The following is an 18,446-nucleotide window of genomic DNA, read 5'->3' as shown; positions in this document are numbered from 1 at the left end:
TGACTGAAACACAGCCTTAACTTGCTTTTGTCGCTTTGCTTTTGCTTAATATTAAAATATTGATCAGTTACAGATCATCAGAAAAAGTGGAAGAAGGTTAAGTTTATGGGGTCGGTATAAACTAACTTGCAAAAAAACCTGAACGAAAAAGACCAAAACAGTATGTGACATACAAACACTTAGCATATCTGCCCCCGCTGCACTTGAAACCAGGACTGACTTGGGAACCATGCTTTTTCAGTACTGAGAGCATAAGCTACTGAAGAGGGAGATGAGGCATGTGGTTACTGTAGTGACTGGTTGCAGCCATTTATCCTATGCCTTTACCTTTACAATTAGTGTTATCATGTGCTTACCCATAATCTTCTGGGCAGCAATTCTGATAAAGATCTTAGCTATGTGTCAGAATGTTGTGCTGAATCACATTGCCTGTGCTGGGGGACACATATTCTTTGCATGATGAAACTCATCAGCTGAAACTTCAGGGTTCAGAGGTTTAGAAAAGGCCAGGACTGCTTTCCGAAGAAGCCTGAATTATCTTACCTCATTTACTTTCATAACTTAGTACATTTATTATTTTATCCTCTTTAAAGTATGGCCATACTTGCTTGGCATTGATCATTCCAAAGAAAACATGATTCTATATGCAAACCAGTTTAAATAGAAATACTTGGTTCAAATTGCTTGTTACTGCTGCAACTTATTTGTTATTGTACAAAATCTTACAAAACTCGTGTTGGTTTATTAGGTTAGGCATAGTCATCCGATCCTGTTAGAAAATTTAGTCTTTGACTTAGTTTCTTAAAGATCCATTAATTTTATCTGAAGTTAACAGTGGTTGTAAAGGCCAAACCTCTGTCCTTTCTTTAATTCTTTGCCTTTGCATGAGCTACCATCTATCTGAACTTTGAACTACAACCAAAATACATGAGTAATTAGGATTTGCTAATCCAAAACTACTTTCATGTTTATTCATTTTTAAAATAAGTAAGTAATCTGATATTGTGAATGAGCTCACGTGTACTGTGTAAAGTCTGAAATACTTCTTGGTAGCTTTTGTATTTAAAAAAAAAAAATTATAACAATGGTCTAATATTTCCATTCACGTCACAGGTGTTAGCATGAATACCTCAGGAAATCTTCCATCATCGACGCTGTTAAAAGACAGTGGTAAGTTGATAAATAACATGCCTACAGAATTAATTCAGTCAGTTTGTGAAGCACTTGTAAAGTGCTTCACTGTTCCATCTGTCCTGTTTCTTCATTATTCTTAAATCTCTCTCCAAGTTAGTTGGGTAAGACCTTTTCCTAAATACAACACCTGATGTTTCTTTTGGATTGCTTCTTGTAGGAGATTTTGACATTGTGTAATATTTTTCAAATATGAATAGTGTCTGTTTAGTTTGAGACTTGAAGGGTGCTATTACCTAATGTACTGTGCTCTTCAAAGCTCATTTCCCTTACTTGTGAGGTTATTGGTTCTGTAGAGCCTGAGAAGACTGTGTTTTCTTTTTAGTTCTTTTACTCTTTAGGTTTGACTTGGTTTTGTGGGAGAAAAAACTCCTTCTCCAGGTGGTATGGTCTGTCTCAATCTCTTGCACCACTGTTTTCTGCTTGTACCAGTGTGTAGAGCTCAGTAGGGTTCTGCTGTTGTGGAATTCATGTTCCACTTAAGGCAAAAGTACGCCAGGCACTCCAGACCAAACGAGTTGCATCTTATCTAGGTAGCAAATTCATGGGTTCAGACTTACAGTATGTTGACATTTCCTGAAGTTTCAGGAGACTGTTTTTTTTCCAAATCATGCTTTTGCTGTCTCTTAAGCGCCTGTGTCTACTTCAGCCTGTTGGGAGCCCTCAGGAGTTGCATAAATCTCTTGTGAGGGTGTTCAAATTTTGGAAGAAGCACAGTCATCAGCCTGTGGAGTTGCAAATGAAGAAATAAATTTAAACAAGATAGGGTTTTTTTTATATGCTTCTAAGGTTGGTTGTTTTTTAATGAAGGACCACCATTAAGAGAACTTAATGAGAGAACCTTTTAGTAACTTCATATAATAAGCCTCAGTTTCACTTTTACTGATGTGCTTACGCCCTGCCTACCTGAGCAGGGCACGTAAACACAGCTCTAAATACTTTGCTGTACTGAGACTAATAAATTTGAAGGTTCTAGGGCTCAGTTGTGATTCCGAGAGACTATGCTAGGTGCTTTTCTTAGGAGGAATAAAAGATACTAACTGCTGAAGATGGGAGTGGGTTATAACAGTGGTAGTTTGGGGTTTTTTTTATATTTGGACATGGTTTGGAAGATCAAAGTTGGACTCACTAGTTCAGAACGGCTTTTCAGGTTATTAGAGAAGTAATCTTTTTTAATGGAATAGAACTTCAAGGCAAACCTGAAGGGAAGCATTCAAGTAGTGTCTGATCATGAAATGTTGGCTTTTCAGTTGACTCTCTGCAAACAACACAGAACAGAGTTGCCTCACCAGAAAGAGAGATCACTTTGGTGAACTTGAAAAAGGATGAAAAATTGGGCTTAGGTAAGTGACTTTAAAATTGTTGTCGTTGTGTGCTCCTAGAAGCCAAAACCAAAATTTTTCTGATCTGTATATACATATTTATTGTAGGACTGAGGAAAGTAGTGCAGACAGTAGCTGGCACTACTGAAGGCATTTAAGGTGCCAAAGCCTGGACTTACTTGATAGTGCCTGCTGCTGCTTTGTTGAGTGATGTTAAGCAAGTCTGCTTCTCAGTTTTTCCATATTGTAAGTGTAGGATGATAATCTATATTGTGAACTAATCGTCCTAAAAGTGGGCCTTTAAAGTTTATCTCTGCGTTCAGATACAAGATTTTTGTCTATGTGGGCACCTCGCAGCTGTGACAGCTTGAAGGCTTTAAACAAAAAAAAGACATTATAAAGCCATTATGAGCTAATTGTGGAGTGTTTTTCTTATTTTTATAATACCATCAGATGGAACACTAACTTGAGGTTTAAGGAGCCTGGAAGATGAGATATTTGCATTCCATTCCTTCTTCTACCACTGAATTTTTTCATAAACCCACATAATTTTTTCCTGTATGAGTAATGAATAATTTGGTGTCAGTATTGTGCTTTAGGGAGGCTCTCTAAAGTGTGCTTAAGGACATTGTTCTGTCTGTCATTCAAAATGGGACTGTTACGTAAATTTTAAGAGGGGGAAAAAGCCTATAAGATAATAATATTTAGTGTTAACCCTACACAGTAACTTTAGAGTTGACCACAGAGGAAAGACGTTCATATGAAATGCACCGTTTCTTCTCTTTCTTCCCTGTGCATTCTGTGGTACTCTGCTGTTTTAGCTAGAATAGAGAAGACCGATATCTTCTGTTCTCTTTTTTTTTTTTTTTTGACTTGAACATCCTTCCCAGGTTTACCTGGTGAAATTAGCAGAAATAGATTAGAAGCCTCAAAAGAAAACAGGGAGTTGAAAAACTCAGTTCTTAAGACCAAGGTCAAACATTTAGGTGAATCATCTAACAACAGAGAAAACCAGAAATTTTTAAGTAAGAGGAAAATATATTTCATCTGGTCAGTGAATGTACATTTAATGTCATCTGTTTGTGCATGTGTTTCTCTTGCCACAGTTGTCTTTTGTAACCTTTGCTGGAGTCTTCTGGGAAGCCAGCTAGACCAAGTCTGAATCGCTTGCTCAAAAACAGAGGATGCAATAAAACTTAATCAAAAAGGCTTTACTATTTACTTTCACATAGACTTCTTTGAGATGTATAGTTTTCTTTCACTTTACATCTATTAGAATAAGTTTTTGTCCATTCTGAAATATGGACTTGCGTTGTGTTAAGTTACACTGTGGTCACTGACATTGTTGCCTGCCATGGGCCTTTTTTAATAGGCTTTCAAATAGTCGGTGGAGAGAAGACGGGGAAACTTGATCTGGGAATTTTTATTCATTCGCTTATTCCTGGAGGGCCAGCTGATTTGGAAGGATCTCTAAAACCAGGTGAATAGTGTAAATAAGAAGAGGTGTATACATGAAAGAAAAGGCCAGACACATATGTAGTACCATTTCCATCTATGGCTATGGGCATCAGTCCCTTACAAATGCTGACCTTCAGTTACCTTCTGGACAATTTCTAAAAATGGTGATAAATCTTCGTTAAACTATATGAAAACAAAAATAATTTGAATCTAAGTAAAAATGATAAAGCTTGAAGTAGCAGAAAATGAAAGTTATGTATAAAGATAAGGGCTTTATTTGCTATTGTCTCTCTGTAGATGCTTTGTAATTTCAATTTTTAAAAACTCCAAATCCATACTTCAATTTTGGAAAAAGTGAATGTAACCATATGGCTACTATAGCGGGGGCAGGGGGAGAAAATTTATTTTATTTAATATCTGCTTTTTTTTCTCTTTAGCCTGTGCCATGAACTGAACTGCATACTTATTTCACTTCTTGATTTTTGCTTTTGCATCTGTGTTTCTTAGAGCAGAAGAGAAGGTAGAAATCATAATATGGAAAGGTTTGGCAGGTTTAAAAAGAGGAAGTATTCATAACCGGTTCTTGTAGTTTGTTTTGTCTTTTGGGGTTTTTTAAATGCTTAGGGTTCCCTATTCCAGCATCACTTGAATTTTAGTAATTTTTAATCCATGCATTGTGTAGAGATTTTCAGACCTGTACTCCCCATTCTCACTGATGGATAAAAATGTAGATGTTAGATTGTATCTGAACAAACCCTTTTGTGCAGGACACCGACTAATATCCATAAATAGCACAAGTTTAGAAGGCGTCAGCCACCATGCAGCATTAGAAATTTTGGAGAATGCACCTGAAGACGTGACACTTGTTATCTCTCAGCCCAAGGACAAGCTATCCAAAGGTACGGAGAGAAATATTCCTTATAATTAAAGAGTTGTTCTTTGTGAGCACTCTGCCTTCTCTGACACCTTTTGTAAAGTACTTTCTGTGTTTCTTTAAAATTACTGATCTAATCAACTGAGATAGCTGTAAAATGTCACCCTAACTGCAGTCACTTCTGTAAGCAACCCCAGCTAGTATATACTTGAAATTGTGTTCTGAGACTGAATGAAGAAGTGTTTTATGGTAATCTTTGGTGAGGACACACGGGTTGCATTGTAAACAGAAAGTGTCCTGCATAATATTAGTGGGTAAAACCTTACATGGTTGTAAGCTGAGAAATATGTGTCATACTGCTGATGTTACCAGCTACTGATGACTGTTTGTCTCCTGGTTTTCAGCATCGTCTAACGCTGCACACATCACTAATGGAACCAGGGGTTATTTAAGGAGGCCATCATCGGTGCAGGACAATGAGGCAGAGTCCTCTTCTGAAGAACACAACTGGTCCCGTGGTCACCAGAGGCCTGTTTCGGGGAGTTTGTCTGGTTTGTCGGGAGGCAAGCGAGATGGAAGTGTGAGCTCCCAGGATTCCAGAACTGAGAGCACCAGCCTGTCTCAGAGCCAGACAGCTAGCTGCTTTGGCAAACATGCAAGCGGTAGAGCCCAGCAGGATCCTCAGCATTACAGTGATTCCCAGTCTGGGCTTTCTAAAATGAATGAGAAGAGAAGATCCTCATCTGACAGCACTCGAGCAAAAAATAAAAGGCCTGGGGTAATGGAGTCTGTGGAATATTCTGACCGAGGGGATTCTGACATGGATGAAGCAACTTATTCCAGCAGTCAGGAGCAACAGCCAGCTAAAAAGGCATAGTGTATTTCATATGAATATTTCCCATTGGTATAATAGTGAAATAGCTGACTGTGGATGTGAGTAACGTGAAAGGATGTTGGGGAAGGGCAGCCTAGCCTGCAGCTTATCCTTCTCTAATGGCAAATGCTAATAGCTAATTTCTAATAGTTTGGTGATTTTGTTCAAAATAAATGGAGAAAATCACTCCTATAACTTGAAACAACTTCCCAGCTTTCCAGTGTCACAAGGTGGGCATGTCTTACTAGAGGCAGATTGTTTGTTGGAATGAATGTATAGTGCACTTGTTGATTCTGTAGAAAACCTCCTTTCAGTTCTGTATGTTTGTCCAATATGATCATAGCCTAGTGACCACCCCTAGAGGTAAGTTTATTCACCTGGCAGAGGAATTAAGTTTTTCCTAGATTAAAGTAGTAGTGATGCATCTGGAATGGGTAGCAGCAGAACTCACTGGCTTTTGGGGTTGATCTAATCCATGGGAAACTGCTGTTGTGTCGTGAAGTTCAGGCAGTGAGCCATGCTCTGAACAGAGACAGCTTGCTGTTTCACCTTTCCTAAAGTACACAATGGCAAGTACTACAAATTAGTTCCTAACTTGCAGTGATTCCTCTTTTCAGCTGATAGAGGTTATTCAGTCAAGTAGTGGCAGCTCCTGCAAATTAATCCAACAGACCCTAGGCTGCTGTAATACTGAAGTACTGTAGTTTTTGTGTTCTGTGACAAACTCACTTTGACAATAAAGACTCAGCTGCTGAACGCCAAGCTGTGCTAAATCTATTCAATGGCAGTAATGGAAGAGTTAAAGCAATAAGCTTTATGAGTCTTACTAATTGGTACTTTGCCATGTGGAATCCTTTTGGCTGCATCTGACTCAAAAGCACACCCTTTAGGGTCTTAACTGTAAACTTCTGTTCTAATGGCAAATCATTCTCTCTTTTTGTTTCTTTTTTGGTTTTTTGTTTTGTTTTTTTTTTAATAAAGGAATCTTCCTCAGCGAATACAGCAAACAAAATGAATTCTAAAAAGGGTACTGCAACACTTCTTAAACCTGGAGATATCTTTGAGGTTGAACTAGCCAAAAAAGATAACGGCTTGGGAATAAGTGTCACGGTACTGTTTGACAAGGTTTTTAGATGTTTTCTCTTTTTCTCTACTCCCAGCAACCCATTAAACTGCTAAATTACAAGGAAGCAAAATATTTTTCTGGCGTCACTAAGTATATGGTTTTACTGATGTATGATTAATCTTACCAACGCTGAAAAGTAATACTATTTTATATCCCTTCTCTTGTCATCTGCCCTTTAAGTAATTCTTGTTTTGTTGTCTTACGGTGGAGCCCCAAAGTCCTAATAGAATCTTATGACAGATGCTGCTTTGAGTACTAAAAGCAAGATGGTCTCTGTCCCTTGCTACCTAATAATATGGCAGATTTACAAGGGAGAGAAATAAGACCTTCCCTGACTGGCATCGCAGGCAATGGAAGCGGTAGTGTTACTTAAGAGTATCTATGCACGTCCACACCCATATACCATGTTCAGAGTTCTCCCTCTGCTGGGTGAAAGGCAGAAAGCAAAAAACTACTTAAATCCAAATAAGACCTGGCTGGCACTGCTTTCTTGCAATATGAGACAAAAACGTATTTTTAATGGACTTAATTTCCCTTTGGGTTATAAAATTTTGAAGGTAGTTTATGTTTAGGGCCTGCCATACTGTAGAGTGGCACTTCAGGGAAGAAGAGAGTGTTTTAGAACTGAGATGCACATGTTTTTCACTGCTGCTGCTCTTGTGTTCAAAAATACATTTTGGTATTTTAATATTCAAATATTATCTCTGGTTGATTGATTGGCGGGCAACACGGTAATTTGAAAAAGGAAAAGTTGCTTAAATTATAACGATACAGAGTAGTTATTAGCTGTAGTTCAAAACTGGTGGCTTTCACTGGCTGTTCATACGTAAAACTAAGTTGGCCTTTTCCCAAATGTGGCCATACAGATAGGCATGTAGGTGGAGTGCCAATTTGCAAGCCTAGCACTGTTTTCATATAGCTAGTACTGTAAGAGGAGCAGAATGAAATTCTATTATTTTAGCGTCCCAGTCTATTCAAAGTGATACTGCTTTGTCAAGCTTATAACTTGAGACAGCTGGAGGAACAAAGGTTCAGCAGGATTTGGTTATTGAATAGCATCAAGCCTGCTGTATGCATGCATTGGCTTTGTAGAAAACGTTAGAAGATGCCAACCGATGCAAAGATTTCCCTTAAAGGATGACCAAGTGGTGTCTTCATTGACCTTCCCTTTTTCAGCCTCCGTTCTTCCCCTTGCATTGCTATCCTGTACAGTGGTGAAAAGAAGAGGTGTACAATTAGCTCGTATTTTAAGTTTTCACATGTAATACCGTGTGCTTTGGGAGTGAACATTAATATACTGTTGGTCTCCCTTTTCCCTCCGAGTTTGCAGAGGAGCACTAACAGGGCAGCAGTGAACCGGAATCATACAATGGTTTGGATTGGAAGGGACCTTTAAAGATCTAGTCCAGCCCCCCATGCAATGAGCAGAAAGGCTATAAGGCCCTCCAAAAACAATGCCATTTGAGCATGAGCAGATTTTTTCAGCTTAGACCTTCAAACTTATATGAGCTGAGAGAAAGCAGCACTCCTTAGTTTCCTGTTACACCAGAGAGGGTGTTTTAGAGTAGGACACTGCATGGGTGTGCATCTTCTGCTTTGGCATGCTCTGCTCTCACACATCTCTGAGCTTTGATATGCATGCAAGCATGTAAAGTCCGGTGTAATGCAGACATGTTTCTGCTGAAGGACATTTATTTGTTTTGGGTGCATTTGCATTGTGATGCATCATGTTTTTACAATCTTCCCACCCCAACTTCATTTGTAATAAATTGCATGACTGTGGAAACATGCTTTGTGTAACATTTTGGTTTTGATAGTTTGGCTGTTCTTTTTACATGCCAGTAGCCCAAGTGCTTCCTGAGTACAGTTTTCCTTGTGTGACACTGTGTTTAATTACTAAGTATTCTAACTGCAAAAAGACTAACAAATCCTATTTTTGCTTTCCATTTAGGGCGGTGTAAATACTAGCATAAGGCATGGTGGTATTTATGTGAAAGCCATTATTCCTAAGGGAGCAGCTGAAGCAGATGGCAGAATAGAAAAAGGTAGTATTTCAGTTCTTTTAGTTGGAACTCTTAATGTGAAAAAAGGGCAAATAACTGTCTGTGGTGGACTTGATGATACACTGTAGCCTAGAAGCCAGGAACTCTGTTTGCATCCTTTCATTGTACCTTTTTCACTGGGAAGAAGAGTTGTTTTTCCAAGCTACTGCATTTCCAGTTGTCATTTTAAATATTTGCCTTGATAGCTAATTCTGAAGGTGAAGATTAAAAAAAAGTGTAGAACAACTGCAGAACCTACAGAAAACTGCTGAGACTGTGAAGGGGAAAAATAGGAGATAGGCTGCAGGATATTTATTTTTTTTTTCCCCCCTAATGCAGCCTGTACTAATGGAGAACACTTCTCTGTTCCAGCCATGAAGAGGGCTTTGTATTATTTGTGGCCGCCTTGCTTGGCATGCTAGGCAATTCAATACAGAAAATCACTGTAATGGTTACAGCTTTTCTTGTTTGTAAGTCAGGCCACATTCTTTACTGAAGTGGGAATTCCCACTGTAGACTAATACTTGTTTTTAATAGAGTCTGAGCTTTGTGGCAGGCTATCATTCTGATGGTTAACACTAGCTTTGACATGGGGTTATCCCGTAGAATCCTAGAGTCATTTAGATTGGAACAGACCTTTAAAAATCGAGTCCAACCATATAGTTTAGTTGCAAAGTTCTCTTCCTTGACTCAGAGTGTGGAGGGGAGGGAGAATTACTTCAGTAACTGTCCTTGTTACCTGAGACTTGAAGGTTTCTGTGCATCATACATGTTTTATATATGTTCTGCCATCTTTGTATTAAATTAGTAATCAATGATTTGTAGGTGACCGTGTGCTCTCCGTCAATGGGATTAGTTTGGAAGGTGCTACCCATAAACAAGCTGTTGAAACGCTGAGAAACACTGGGCAGGTAAGCAGCGCTGGTTCTGCTCCTATCTGTAGTAAACCAGATCTTCAGGAGTGGAAAGAGGTAAAGGAACCTTGAAGACTGGAATTCTCCCCAGTGTCCTGGTTGCTTTAGGTGTGCTTTCTTAGACTCCTTGGCTTCCTGGGCCTTGAGTCTTGCTGCACACCGTAGTGAAATTCTGGCTCTGTGTGCGGGTGAGAGGTCTGCATGGAATTGGTCTCACCTTGTCCCTGGGCTTCATAGGAAGGAAGCCCAGGTGTGTGGGTTGGAGAGCAGCTGTGGCAGCATGCTACATACAGGTCCTGAATCAGAACCGCTGAGGAGACAAGGGGCTCCATATATGCAACTGTGTTTGCATGCTGTGTCGGTAGCTTTACTTGAGTCTTGGCCTTTTTGGATAGTGCTTGATTCTGTCAGTGGTGTGTCCTCATTTAATAATGCTGCTCATGGTGGCTGCTTCATATGTGGAAGTACATGCACACCTGAAAATAGCCAGTGAATGTACACATTCAGAGCTTCTAAGGACTACTGTTTGTGCTCCCTTTATAAAATGCTTTTGATCCTATTCCCTGAACGCATGTGGAAATGACATGTCTTTGACACTTCTTAACCCCCGTCACAGCCTTATTGGAAGAAAACCCGTTCTTACTCTGTGTTGGCAAGTATCTTACAAGTCCATTAGTGTATTTTGGAGGTTGTCACTTACAGCCCTTAAAATAAGGACAAATGAAGGGTGTGTGGGGAGGGAGGCATCTGCAAAGTTTGCTGCTGTAAAACTTAGGACCCTGACAAGTTAGAAAGAAACATGTACTCTAGATTATGCTATCTCCATGACCCTTGCCAGTTAACTGGGGAATATTTCATCTCTTTAGGTGGTGCATCTGCTGTTGGAAAAAGGTCAGCTTTCAGTGGCCAAGGTTCATGCTCCAATAACACCACAATGCACGCCTCCAAATCAGGTGGGGCAATGTGAGCCACAGGAGAAACCAGCGACAAAAACTACAAATGCCAAAGATTACAGCTTTGTCACTGCAGGTCAGGTCACATAGGACAATTGTCTGAACTTTCAAAGCATCCTTTAGTTTTTATAATATTTTTCTTCAAATCTTCTGTAGAATAGAAAGACAGGAGAAAGAGCTGGTAGGAATCTATACCGAGCCCCTGCACATAATGCAGTCTCTTCTTTTTTGTGCTGTTGCATTTGGTTTTTAAGTTACCAAGAGGTGAAAGGGAATCTTTGTTTAGTTACTCTTAACTGTTTGCTATCTCACTGTTCCTTGTTGTTTTCCAATTTCACCAGCCCTGCAGGCCAGGGCTGTAGCAAGGTTGGAGTAAAAGGGGTGCTGCTATCTTTGGTGCTGCTAAGGAATGCCGGGGAGGTTAAGATACTCATATATAAATGAGAGCTTCTGTAGGTCCTGCTGTTCCTGTCTAGGTGAGAGAAAAAAATCAAGAGCTGGATGAAGAGGGAAAAGGGATTTGTGTATCTGACTAGAGGTTGGCATATTTCAGCTGGAGACCTGTGAAAGTGGAGGGAGGCCTACCCAGATGGGGAAACCACTGCAGATATCTTTTGATCTTCCTGTATGGGATTTATCCTGTCTGCCAGGAACTCCAGTTGCTCTTCTCACTAATGTCTGAGCAGTGGCCAGAAAGGTTGTGTCACTGTGCTTTAACAGGTTCCTTAATGGACTTCCTGGGGAACAGTATTTTGGAGACACCCTGGCTTTCTGTATAGTGTGGATGTTGTCAGGGCAAGCCAGCAGACTGAGAAGTCATGATCAGCTTTTTGTCCTCTTTAACTTGGTGGGACCTTTTGGATAACGCTTGTGTTCAGTAAAGTGGAAGAACCCTGTCGGGAGGAATATGTGCATTGTCACGTCTGGAATAAGAGTGCCAGCCACTTTTTTTCATGGCCAGCATGCTGTAGGAAATAATAAGTTAATGTTTCTTTTGCAGAGAACACATTTGAGGTAAAGCTGTTGAAGAATAGCTCAGGCCTTGGGTTCAGTTTCTGCCGTGAAGATAACCTTACCCCAGAGCAGCTGGGCTCAACTATTGTGAGGGTGAAAAAGCTCTTCCCTGGGCAGCCCGCCGCAGAAAGTGGGCAGATAGAAATTGGGGACGTCATTCTGAAAGTGAATGGGGCATCGCTAAAGGGTTTATCCCAGCAGGTTTGTATCTTAGTAGCAAAACTCATGCTGTGGTAGTCCTGCGAGTGTTGGGGGTCTGCGTCTAATAATAAATCCCACTGTGGCCATAGGAAGTCATCTCTGCTCTGAGGGGAACATCTCCAGAAGTCTCTCTTCTCCTTTGTCGGCCACCATCTGGTATATTACCAGACATCGATCCTTCTTTGTTGGTAAGGTGTATGGCATATGATTTTTTTTTTCCTCCTGCTTTTTTAACTGCTATTTGAAGGTTCATTTATTTGATCTGGTGGGTGGGTTAGTTAAATGCAAGATGCAGATGGAAGGATCGGGAGGGTGATCACAGAAACATGGTTCTTATAGTAAATCCCTCAGGAGTGCACTAAGCATTTTGTGGAAATGTGAAAAGAATGCAGGGCTTTATTAATTTTTTTTTCCCCCTTCCATTTTGTGGCTTAAGACATTGGAAATTGGCTTAATACACTGTTTCTGTGGTAGGGGTTTCTTTGCAGCCCAGCGGTTTGAAGTTGATCTCAGATAGGAATTGGATATTTCTGTATGTGAAGAATATTCTGTGAAACACCAATTTGTCTGGTTTTGATGCATGTAAAACCAGGGAAAAGATTGCCATATTTACTTACTGGATATTAGAGGTGTCCCAAAGAATATTTTCAAAATGCTCCAAAAAGTAAATAGAAAAAAAAGAAGGCCATTTTAGGATACTTGAAAGAAGTGAAAATTAAATGTGTTTCAGCAAAAGAGAATGTAGAGGGGAATTTGCCTGAAAAGTAGGATTTCCATAATACAGTGTAAAACTAATGGAGACAAGTCTTCAATTTAAGTTATTTTAATATCATTTTCAAACAGTAAAAAACATTCCAAGTCTGATAACAGAAACTTAAATGTACAAATACAAATTTAAGTGAAGTTGAAATTAGAGTGAGAGAGGAGCAACTAACAAACTAATAATACAAATAACTAGTCCTGTAATGAACCTGTTTGTGGTATGGAATAACTTTAATAAAACAGTGCATATATTAAAAGAAGAGAAAAACCAATAAACAAATGACAATTTTTGTTTATAACATTATCACAGATCGGTGTGTTCATGAACACAGGAATTTGGCCTTAAAAGCGTAAATGAAGCTTTTAAACTTTGTGTGTCTGCTAGCTGACATCATTCTTGGGAATATGTGATTATTGGCAAAACTGTTCTTCATTCTCACGGGATTTAATAACTTGGCTGAACAGTCTCCATTTGGCATAAATTACCATCATTTTTATAGTCTGTTATGTAGCTTTTTGCTTGAAAGCTTCCCTGTTTCCCTCCTGTGTAAGATTTTTTTACTTCAGTTGCACTGTAAGCGTCAGCGGCATGTTCTGGTTAGAAGGGATTTCATGGTAATTGCCTAGATCACTGCTGGGCATAGCTTAAAGGCATCTGTCAGTAGGCTCTCTGAGGCTAAAGCCAAGAGTATATTTGTTTTCCTTGGATGAATTTGCAGTTCTTTAGCAGTATACGTTTCAAATTTTTGCACACTTTGTCTTGGTCAAGTTGTGTTGAACTCGGTGAAACTGTGCTATGATACACTTACACAGTTGAGGCAACATCTAAATGGAAGGAGCTACTGACTGATTGCTTTTGGTAGTTTTATGCAGCCTTTGCAACTTTTCTTTGCCATCAAAACTAGAGTTTGATGAATTAAATGTCCTTGCTCTCTGTAGACTCCCATCCATTCACCCCAACAAGTATTTCCAGATACCAACAGAGAAGTTTCTGGTCCATCAAATGGAGAACAAGGTGACAGCTCAGATGAAAATGAAACTACTGATCTGAGCAAGAAAAGGCTAAAATCTCCCTCTAGAAGAGACAGCTACAGTGACAGCAGCAGGAGTGGTGATGAGGAGGTGATAGACTCGCCACCACAGGTGGGCCTTGGCTGGAGTTCTGCACTGTACCAAACTTCAGATGAAGCTATGACACAGGCACATAGTCAGTATGAGGCAGACGGTGGTCAGGAGGAGGCTGTTCGCACCATCTTATATTCTGAACAAGAGGCTCCTAGCAAGTCAGAGCTGGAGGACAGGTATGCTGTTTGTAATGATCCTTGTAATATTGCAGAAGGTGTTTATAAAAGTAGTTTATTGGACCTATTCATAGAAGTACTTTTTCTGGTTTTAGATCTGCATAAAGTCAATATTGGTCCATATATTCATTTATGGGTGACAGCCACATTGTACAAGCTGATCATTGTTTTTTGCTTGTTTGTCTGTAGTAATCTGCCATTGGATTTGCCATTGATCCCAACCTGTAGAACTGTTCCTGATGTTACCACATCTGTTTTAATAAATGACTGTTATGCTACTCCTGCTTCTGAGCTGACTCCGCACCTGGGAGGAATGGATTCATTACTCAGCCAGTTGGAAAAAAGTGCTGAAGAATATGAGCCAGTAATTTACTATTTCTGTTTTTCAGTAGCATGAGTGTACCTACTGCTGTGGCCAACTGGAGGTTGTTTTAGCCATGGTATTGGGAGTTACTGGATAGAAGTTAGGCATATTAATTTACAAATGGGATACTTGTAGGTTATACTTGCGCTAACCTGGCTGTGTGTCTTATAAATGGCACACACATGTGCTATTTGTAACTAGTAAACTAGTATGAGCAGTGAACTAGCATTTGTATGAGCAGCTGCTCATACAAATGTCTGCAAGCATTTTCTGTCTGGGCTCTTGAGGAGTTCATATATTTCCCTCTGTGAACATGGAGGCATCCATGTGCATATAGGTGGATGTGTGTGTCTGTTTGGTGTGTCATTTCAGCCTGGAAAACTTGGTATTAAATATTTACCTACCTCTAAACCATGTACTCAGAAGAAGCTTAAATGGCAGATATCTTGCTTCTGCCCTGTTAGTTTTCGGTGTGGTTGTTCAGAGATCCAGAGGGTGAATCAGGGTAGCAGGGACATCAGGAGACCCTGTTCTTTGCTGTATTTAAATCTATGAATCCCAAAGACTTTCTGTTCTGCTGCAAAATGCAGCATATTTTTGAGAGTCTTCTGACATAGCTTCTTGCCATGCCAGAAATGGGTTGTGTGTCAGGAGGGACTTCTGCTTCCTCACGTAATCTATTCACAGATTGAAAAAAAAAAAAGAAAATTGAGCCTTGGTATGTCTCAGTTGTGAGGGTCTTTCAGGTCACAAAGCTATTCTAGCCCATACTCCATTTTGAGAAGAAATAAACTGTCCTTTTCTTAGTCCCTTCTTCAGAAGTTTTTCTCAAACCTTCCTGGTGCTCTGTGAGTTTCTATGCAAATGAGGCAGATCTGTATCTTTCAAGTAAAAATTCATGCAAATTAAAATAGGCAAAACATGTCCATGTGTTCAGTTCCGAGATAAGCTATGGTATTGTTTCTCATTGTAGGAAAAAACTCACCTACTTTCTTCAGCTGAATAATTCCTGATGCATTGTCTTATTTGAAAAATACAGAGCCTTTTTTATATATGGCAGCTAGTTAAGGGTAAAATAAGGTGTCAGTTTTGGCGTGTGCCTTCACAATTTTGTTTTGATCATAGGCCTTTGGCCCAAGGTTAGCTCCATGCAAAACAGTAATCCATCTGAATTCGTTAGAGGTGCTTACTTGAAGCAGCCAAGCTGAGCCTGCTAAGACACATCTTGGTACTGTCTAGGCTTGTGTTCTATTTAAACCAATAGGTAAATCAGCTGTCTAGTTCTAACTGTCTTAAATTCAGTAAAGCGTTTACATTGCTTCTGTTTGTGTTGTAAAGTGCTTTTTTCTTCCCCTAGGAAGTAGAGCTCCGAGTGACTATGACAAAGTCAGAAAAGGGTAGTCTGGGTTTTACAGTAACCAAAGGTAACGATAACGTTGGCTGCTACATTCATGACATTGTTCAGGATCCTGCCAAAAGTGATGGGAGACTACGACCTGGAGACCGACTGATAAAAGTGAGACAATGTTTTCAGATACAGGGATTGCATGAAAAGGACAACTTTGAGTCAAAAAAAACCCCGACCTCTGTTGTGGACCACAGTAAATGTGGTTAAGGAACAAAGGCATGCACCTTCTGAGAGGCATAATTTGATAACACTTAGACAGAAGAAATACAAGTATGAAAATCTGTGAGAAGATTGCTGAAGGGAGTTATGGTATGTCCCACAGCTAGACATGTGTGCAACCATTATTCATGATGGCAAAAAATGGTTTAAAGAGGAAAGCATTAATTGATTAAATAAGATGGTTGCTCAAATACATGGAGGAGGAGTTGGTCCGCATCTCTGGGCAACCTGTTCCAGTGTTTCACCACCCTCATCATAGAAAATTTCTTCCTTATATCTAGTCTAAATCTGCCCTCTTTTAGTTTAAAACCATTACTCCTTGTCTTATCACTGCAGGCCCCACTAAAAAGTCTGTCCCTGTCTTGTAAGTATTGAATGGCTGCAATAAGGTCTCCCTGGAACCTTTTCTTCTCCAGACTAAACAATTCCAACTCTCTCAGCCTTTCCTCATAGGAGAGGTGTTCCATCCCTCTGATGATTTTTGTGGCTCTCCTCTGGACCCACTCCAAACAGGTCCATGTCTTTCCTGTGCTCAGGACTCCAGAGCTGAATGCAGGACTCACTCCAAGTAGGGTCTCACCAGAGCAGAGTAGAAGGGCAGAATCACCTCCCTCGACCTGCTGGTCATGCTTCATGTGAGTCAGCCCAGGATTCGGTTGGCTTTCTGGGCTGTGAGTGCACATTGTTGGCTCATGTCCAGCTTTTCATCCCCCAGTACCCTCAAGTCCTTCTCGGCAGGGCTGCTCTCAATCCCTTCATCCCCCAGCCTGTACTAATATTAGGGGTTGCCCCGTCCCAGGTGCAGGACCTTGCACTTGGCCTTGTTGAACCTCATGAGGTTCACATGGGCCCACTTCTCGAGCTTGTGCAGGTCCCTCTGAATGGCATTTTGTCCCTTATAGTATTAGTTTCTGATTGACTGAAAACTTGGATTTGGGCTTACAGGGTCTGTGAGCAATAGTGACAAAGTGCATAACACAGAGCATGTGTGAGAGTCATTGCTAGATCAGGACACTGAATACTACTAAGCCTTAATAAAGTTGGGCAAATACAAGGCAAATTGGATTAGGTTGTGAGTCAGACTTTCAGCTGTTAGCCTGTGCAGTTAATAGCATTCCAATGTTTTAAATAGGAACAGTAAAATAATACACGTCTTCAGATTGTTTAATATTTTGACATTTGGACTGTAAACTTGTTTCTTCACTTGCAAAATTTGTTACATTTATGTGTTCTCTCTTGTTGGGTAAGTATGATGAACTGCAACTGTTGTCAGTAAAGCTTCTATTGTTTTGTCCTTTAATGTCAAATGTCAACAATAGGAACAATAATAAATGTTTCTACAGTAATGCTAACTGTTTTACTTGGAACTTAACAAGGAGATCTCTGTTGCTTTTATTTTCACAGGTTAATGACATTGATGTCACTAACATGAGTCATACTGATGCAGTAAACTTTCTCCGTGCTGCCCCGAAGACTGTCAGATTAGTGCTAGGACGTGTTCTGGAGTTACCCAAGATGCCAGTGTTGCCTCATTTACTGCCTGATATTACACTAACGTGCCATAAGGAGGAGCTAGGTAATACAGAATTGTACTGCTTTTTGCTCTAAAGCAACATTTTTCCCTTCAGTTACAAAGACAGAACTTGATTCACCACCACCACCCCCCCCTTTTTTCCCTGCCAAGGTTTGTTGTTATCAGGAGGTCATGACAGCCTTTATCAAGTTGTGTATATTAGTGACATTCTCCCCAAATCGGTTGCTGCCAGAGAGGAGAGTCTCCGTGCACTAGATGTTATCCATTACATTAATGGAGTAAGCACACAGGGAATGACTCTGAAAGAAGCCAAAAGAATGCTGGAAACATACCTTCCGAAAGTGGTGCTCAAAGCGACCAGGTATGTTTTGGAAGCAAATGCTTCCTGTGTACTTTTTGTTTTTTCTCACATGATTGTATGAGTATATGGGTAAAACATGTTCCTGGTATGACAACTAATTCACTGGAGTGGTGCTAGGTGGCATGCTATTGAGGACTGATGCCACAAAAGGGTCTGTATATTTGCAGTTTTTGTGCTTCAGTGGAGCAGAACAGTACTTAGTACTTGCTGTGTTTTGTGTTTCTTGGGAAGACAAGGCTGTGTCCAAATATGAAGTGCAAGTGTTCAAAATATCATTTTCAAAATATGACACAGGTTATTTAAATAGAGTCATAGAATGCTTTGGGTTGGAAGGGACCTTTAGAGATCATGTAGCCCAACCCCCCTACAGCAAGCAGGGACATCATACAATTGCTCCTTTTTCTTAAAACTGCTACTGAGGGTTCTGTAATCATAAAGAGGAGATAAAATGTTGTTTGATGCTTAAATAGTTCTACTGTCACATGGATGTCCCAGCACACTGGTGAATTTCAAAACCCTATGGCACAG

At 40.1% G+C, this 18,446-nt stretch overlaps 1 protein-coding gene across 1 annotated transcript in view; it reads left to right on the top strand.

Moving 5' to 3' along the window:
• The window catches only part of PTPN13 (protein tyrosine phosphatase non-receptor type 13), a 101,369-nt gene that overhangs the window by 69,570 nt on the left and 13,353 nt on the right, over positions 1-18,446 (top strand). Inside the window, exons 19-34 of the mRNA XM_075708877.1 lie at positions 1,114-1,170; positions 2,442-2,534; positions 3,886-3,993; positions 4,739-4,870; positions 5,250-5,716; positions 6,701-6,844; positions 8,797-8,890; positions 9,713-9,798; positions 10,668-10,830; positions 11,755-11,969; positions 12,059-12,157; positions 13,671-14,032; positions 14,222-14,396; positions 15,754-15,912; positions 17,428-17,599; positions 17,708-17,918. Of these exons, the coding sequence (XP_075564992.1) occupies positions 1,114-1,170; positions 2,442-2,534; positions 3,886-3,993; positions 4,739-4,870; positions 5,250-5,716; positions 6,701-6,844; positions 8,797-8,890; positions 9,713-9,798; positions 10,668-10,830; positions 11,755-11,969; positions 12,059-12,157; positions 13,671-14,032; positions 14,222-14,396; positions 15,754-15,912; positions 17,428-17,599; positions 17,708-17,918 (2,737 nt within the window). The remainder of the gene's footprint in view (positions 1-1,113; positions 1,171-2,441; positions 2,535-3,885; positions 3,994-4,738; positions 4,871-5,249; positions 5,717-6,700; positions 6,845-8,796; positions 8,891-9,712; positions 9,799-10,667; positions 10,831-11,754; positions 11,970-12,058; positions 12,158-13,670; positions 14,033-14,221; positions 14,397-15,753; positions 15,913-17,427; positions 17,600-17,707; positions 17,919-18,446) is intronic.

Source organism: Pelecanus crispus, chromosome 4 (assembly GCF_030463565.1).
Source record: "Pelecanus crispus isolate bPelCri1 chromosome 4, bPelCri1.pri, whole genome shotgun sequence".
In the NCBI taxonomy this organism is placed as follows: domain Eukaryota; kingdom Metazoa; phylum Chordata; class Aves; order Pelecaniformes; family Pelecanidae; genus Pelecanus; species Pelecanus crispus.
Note: the sequence above shows the minus strand (reverse complement) of the source record. Positions and strands in the feature narration are given on the sequence as shown.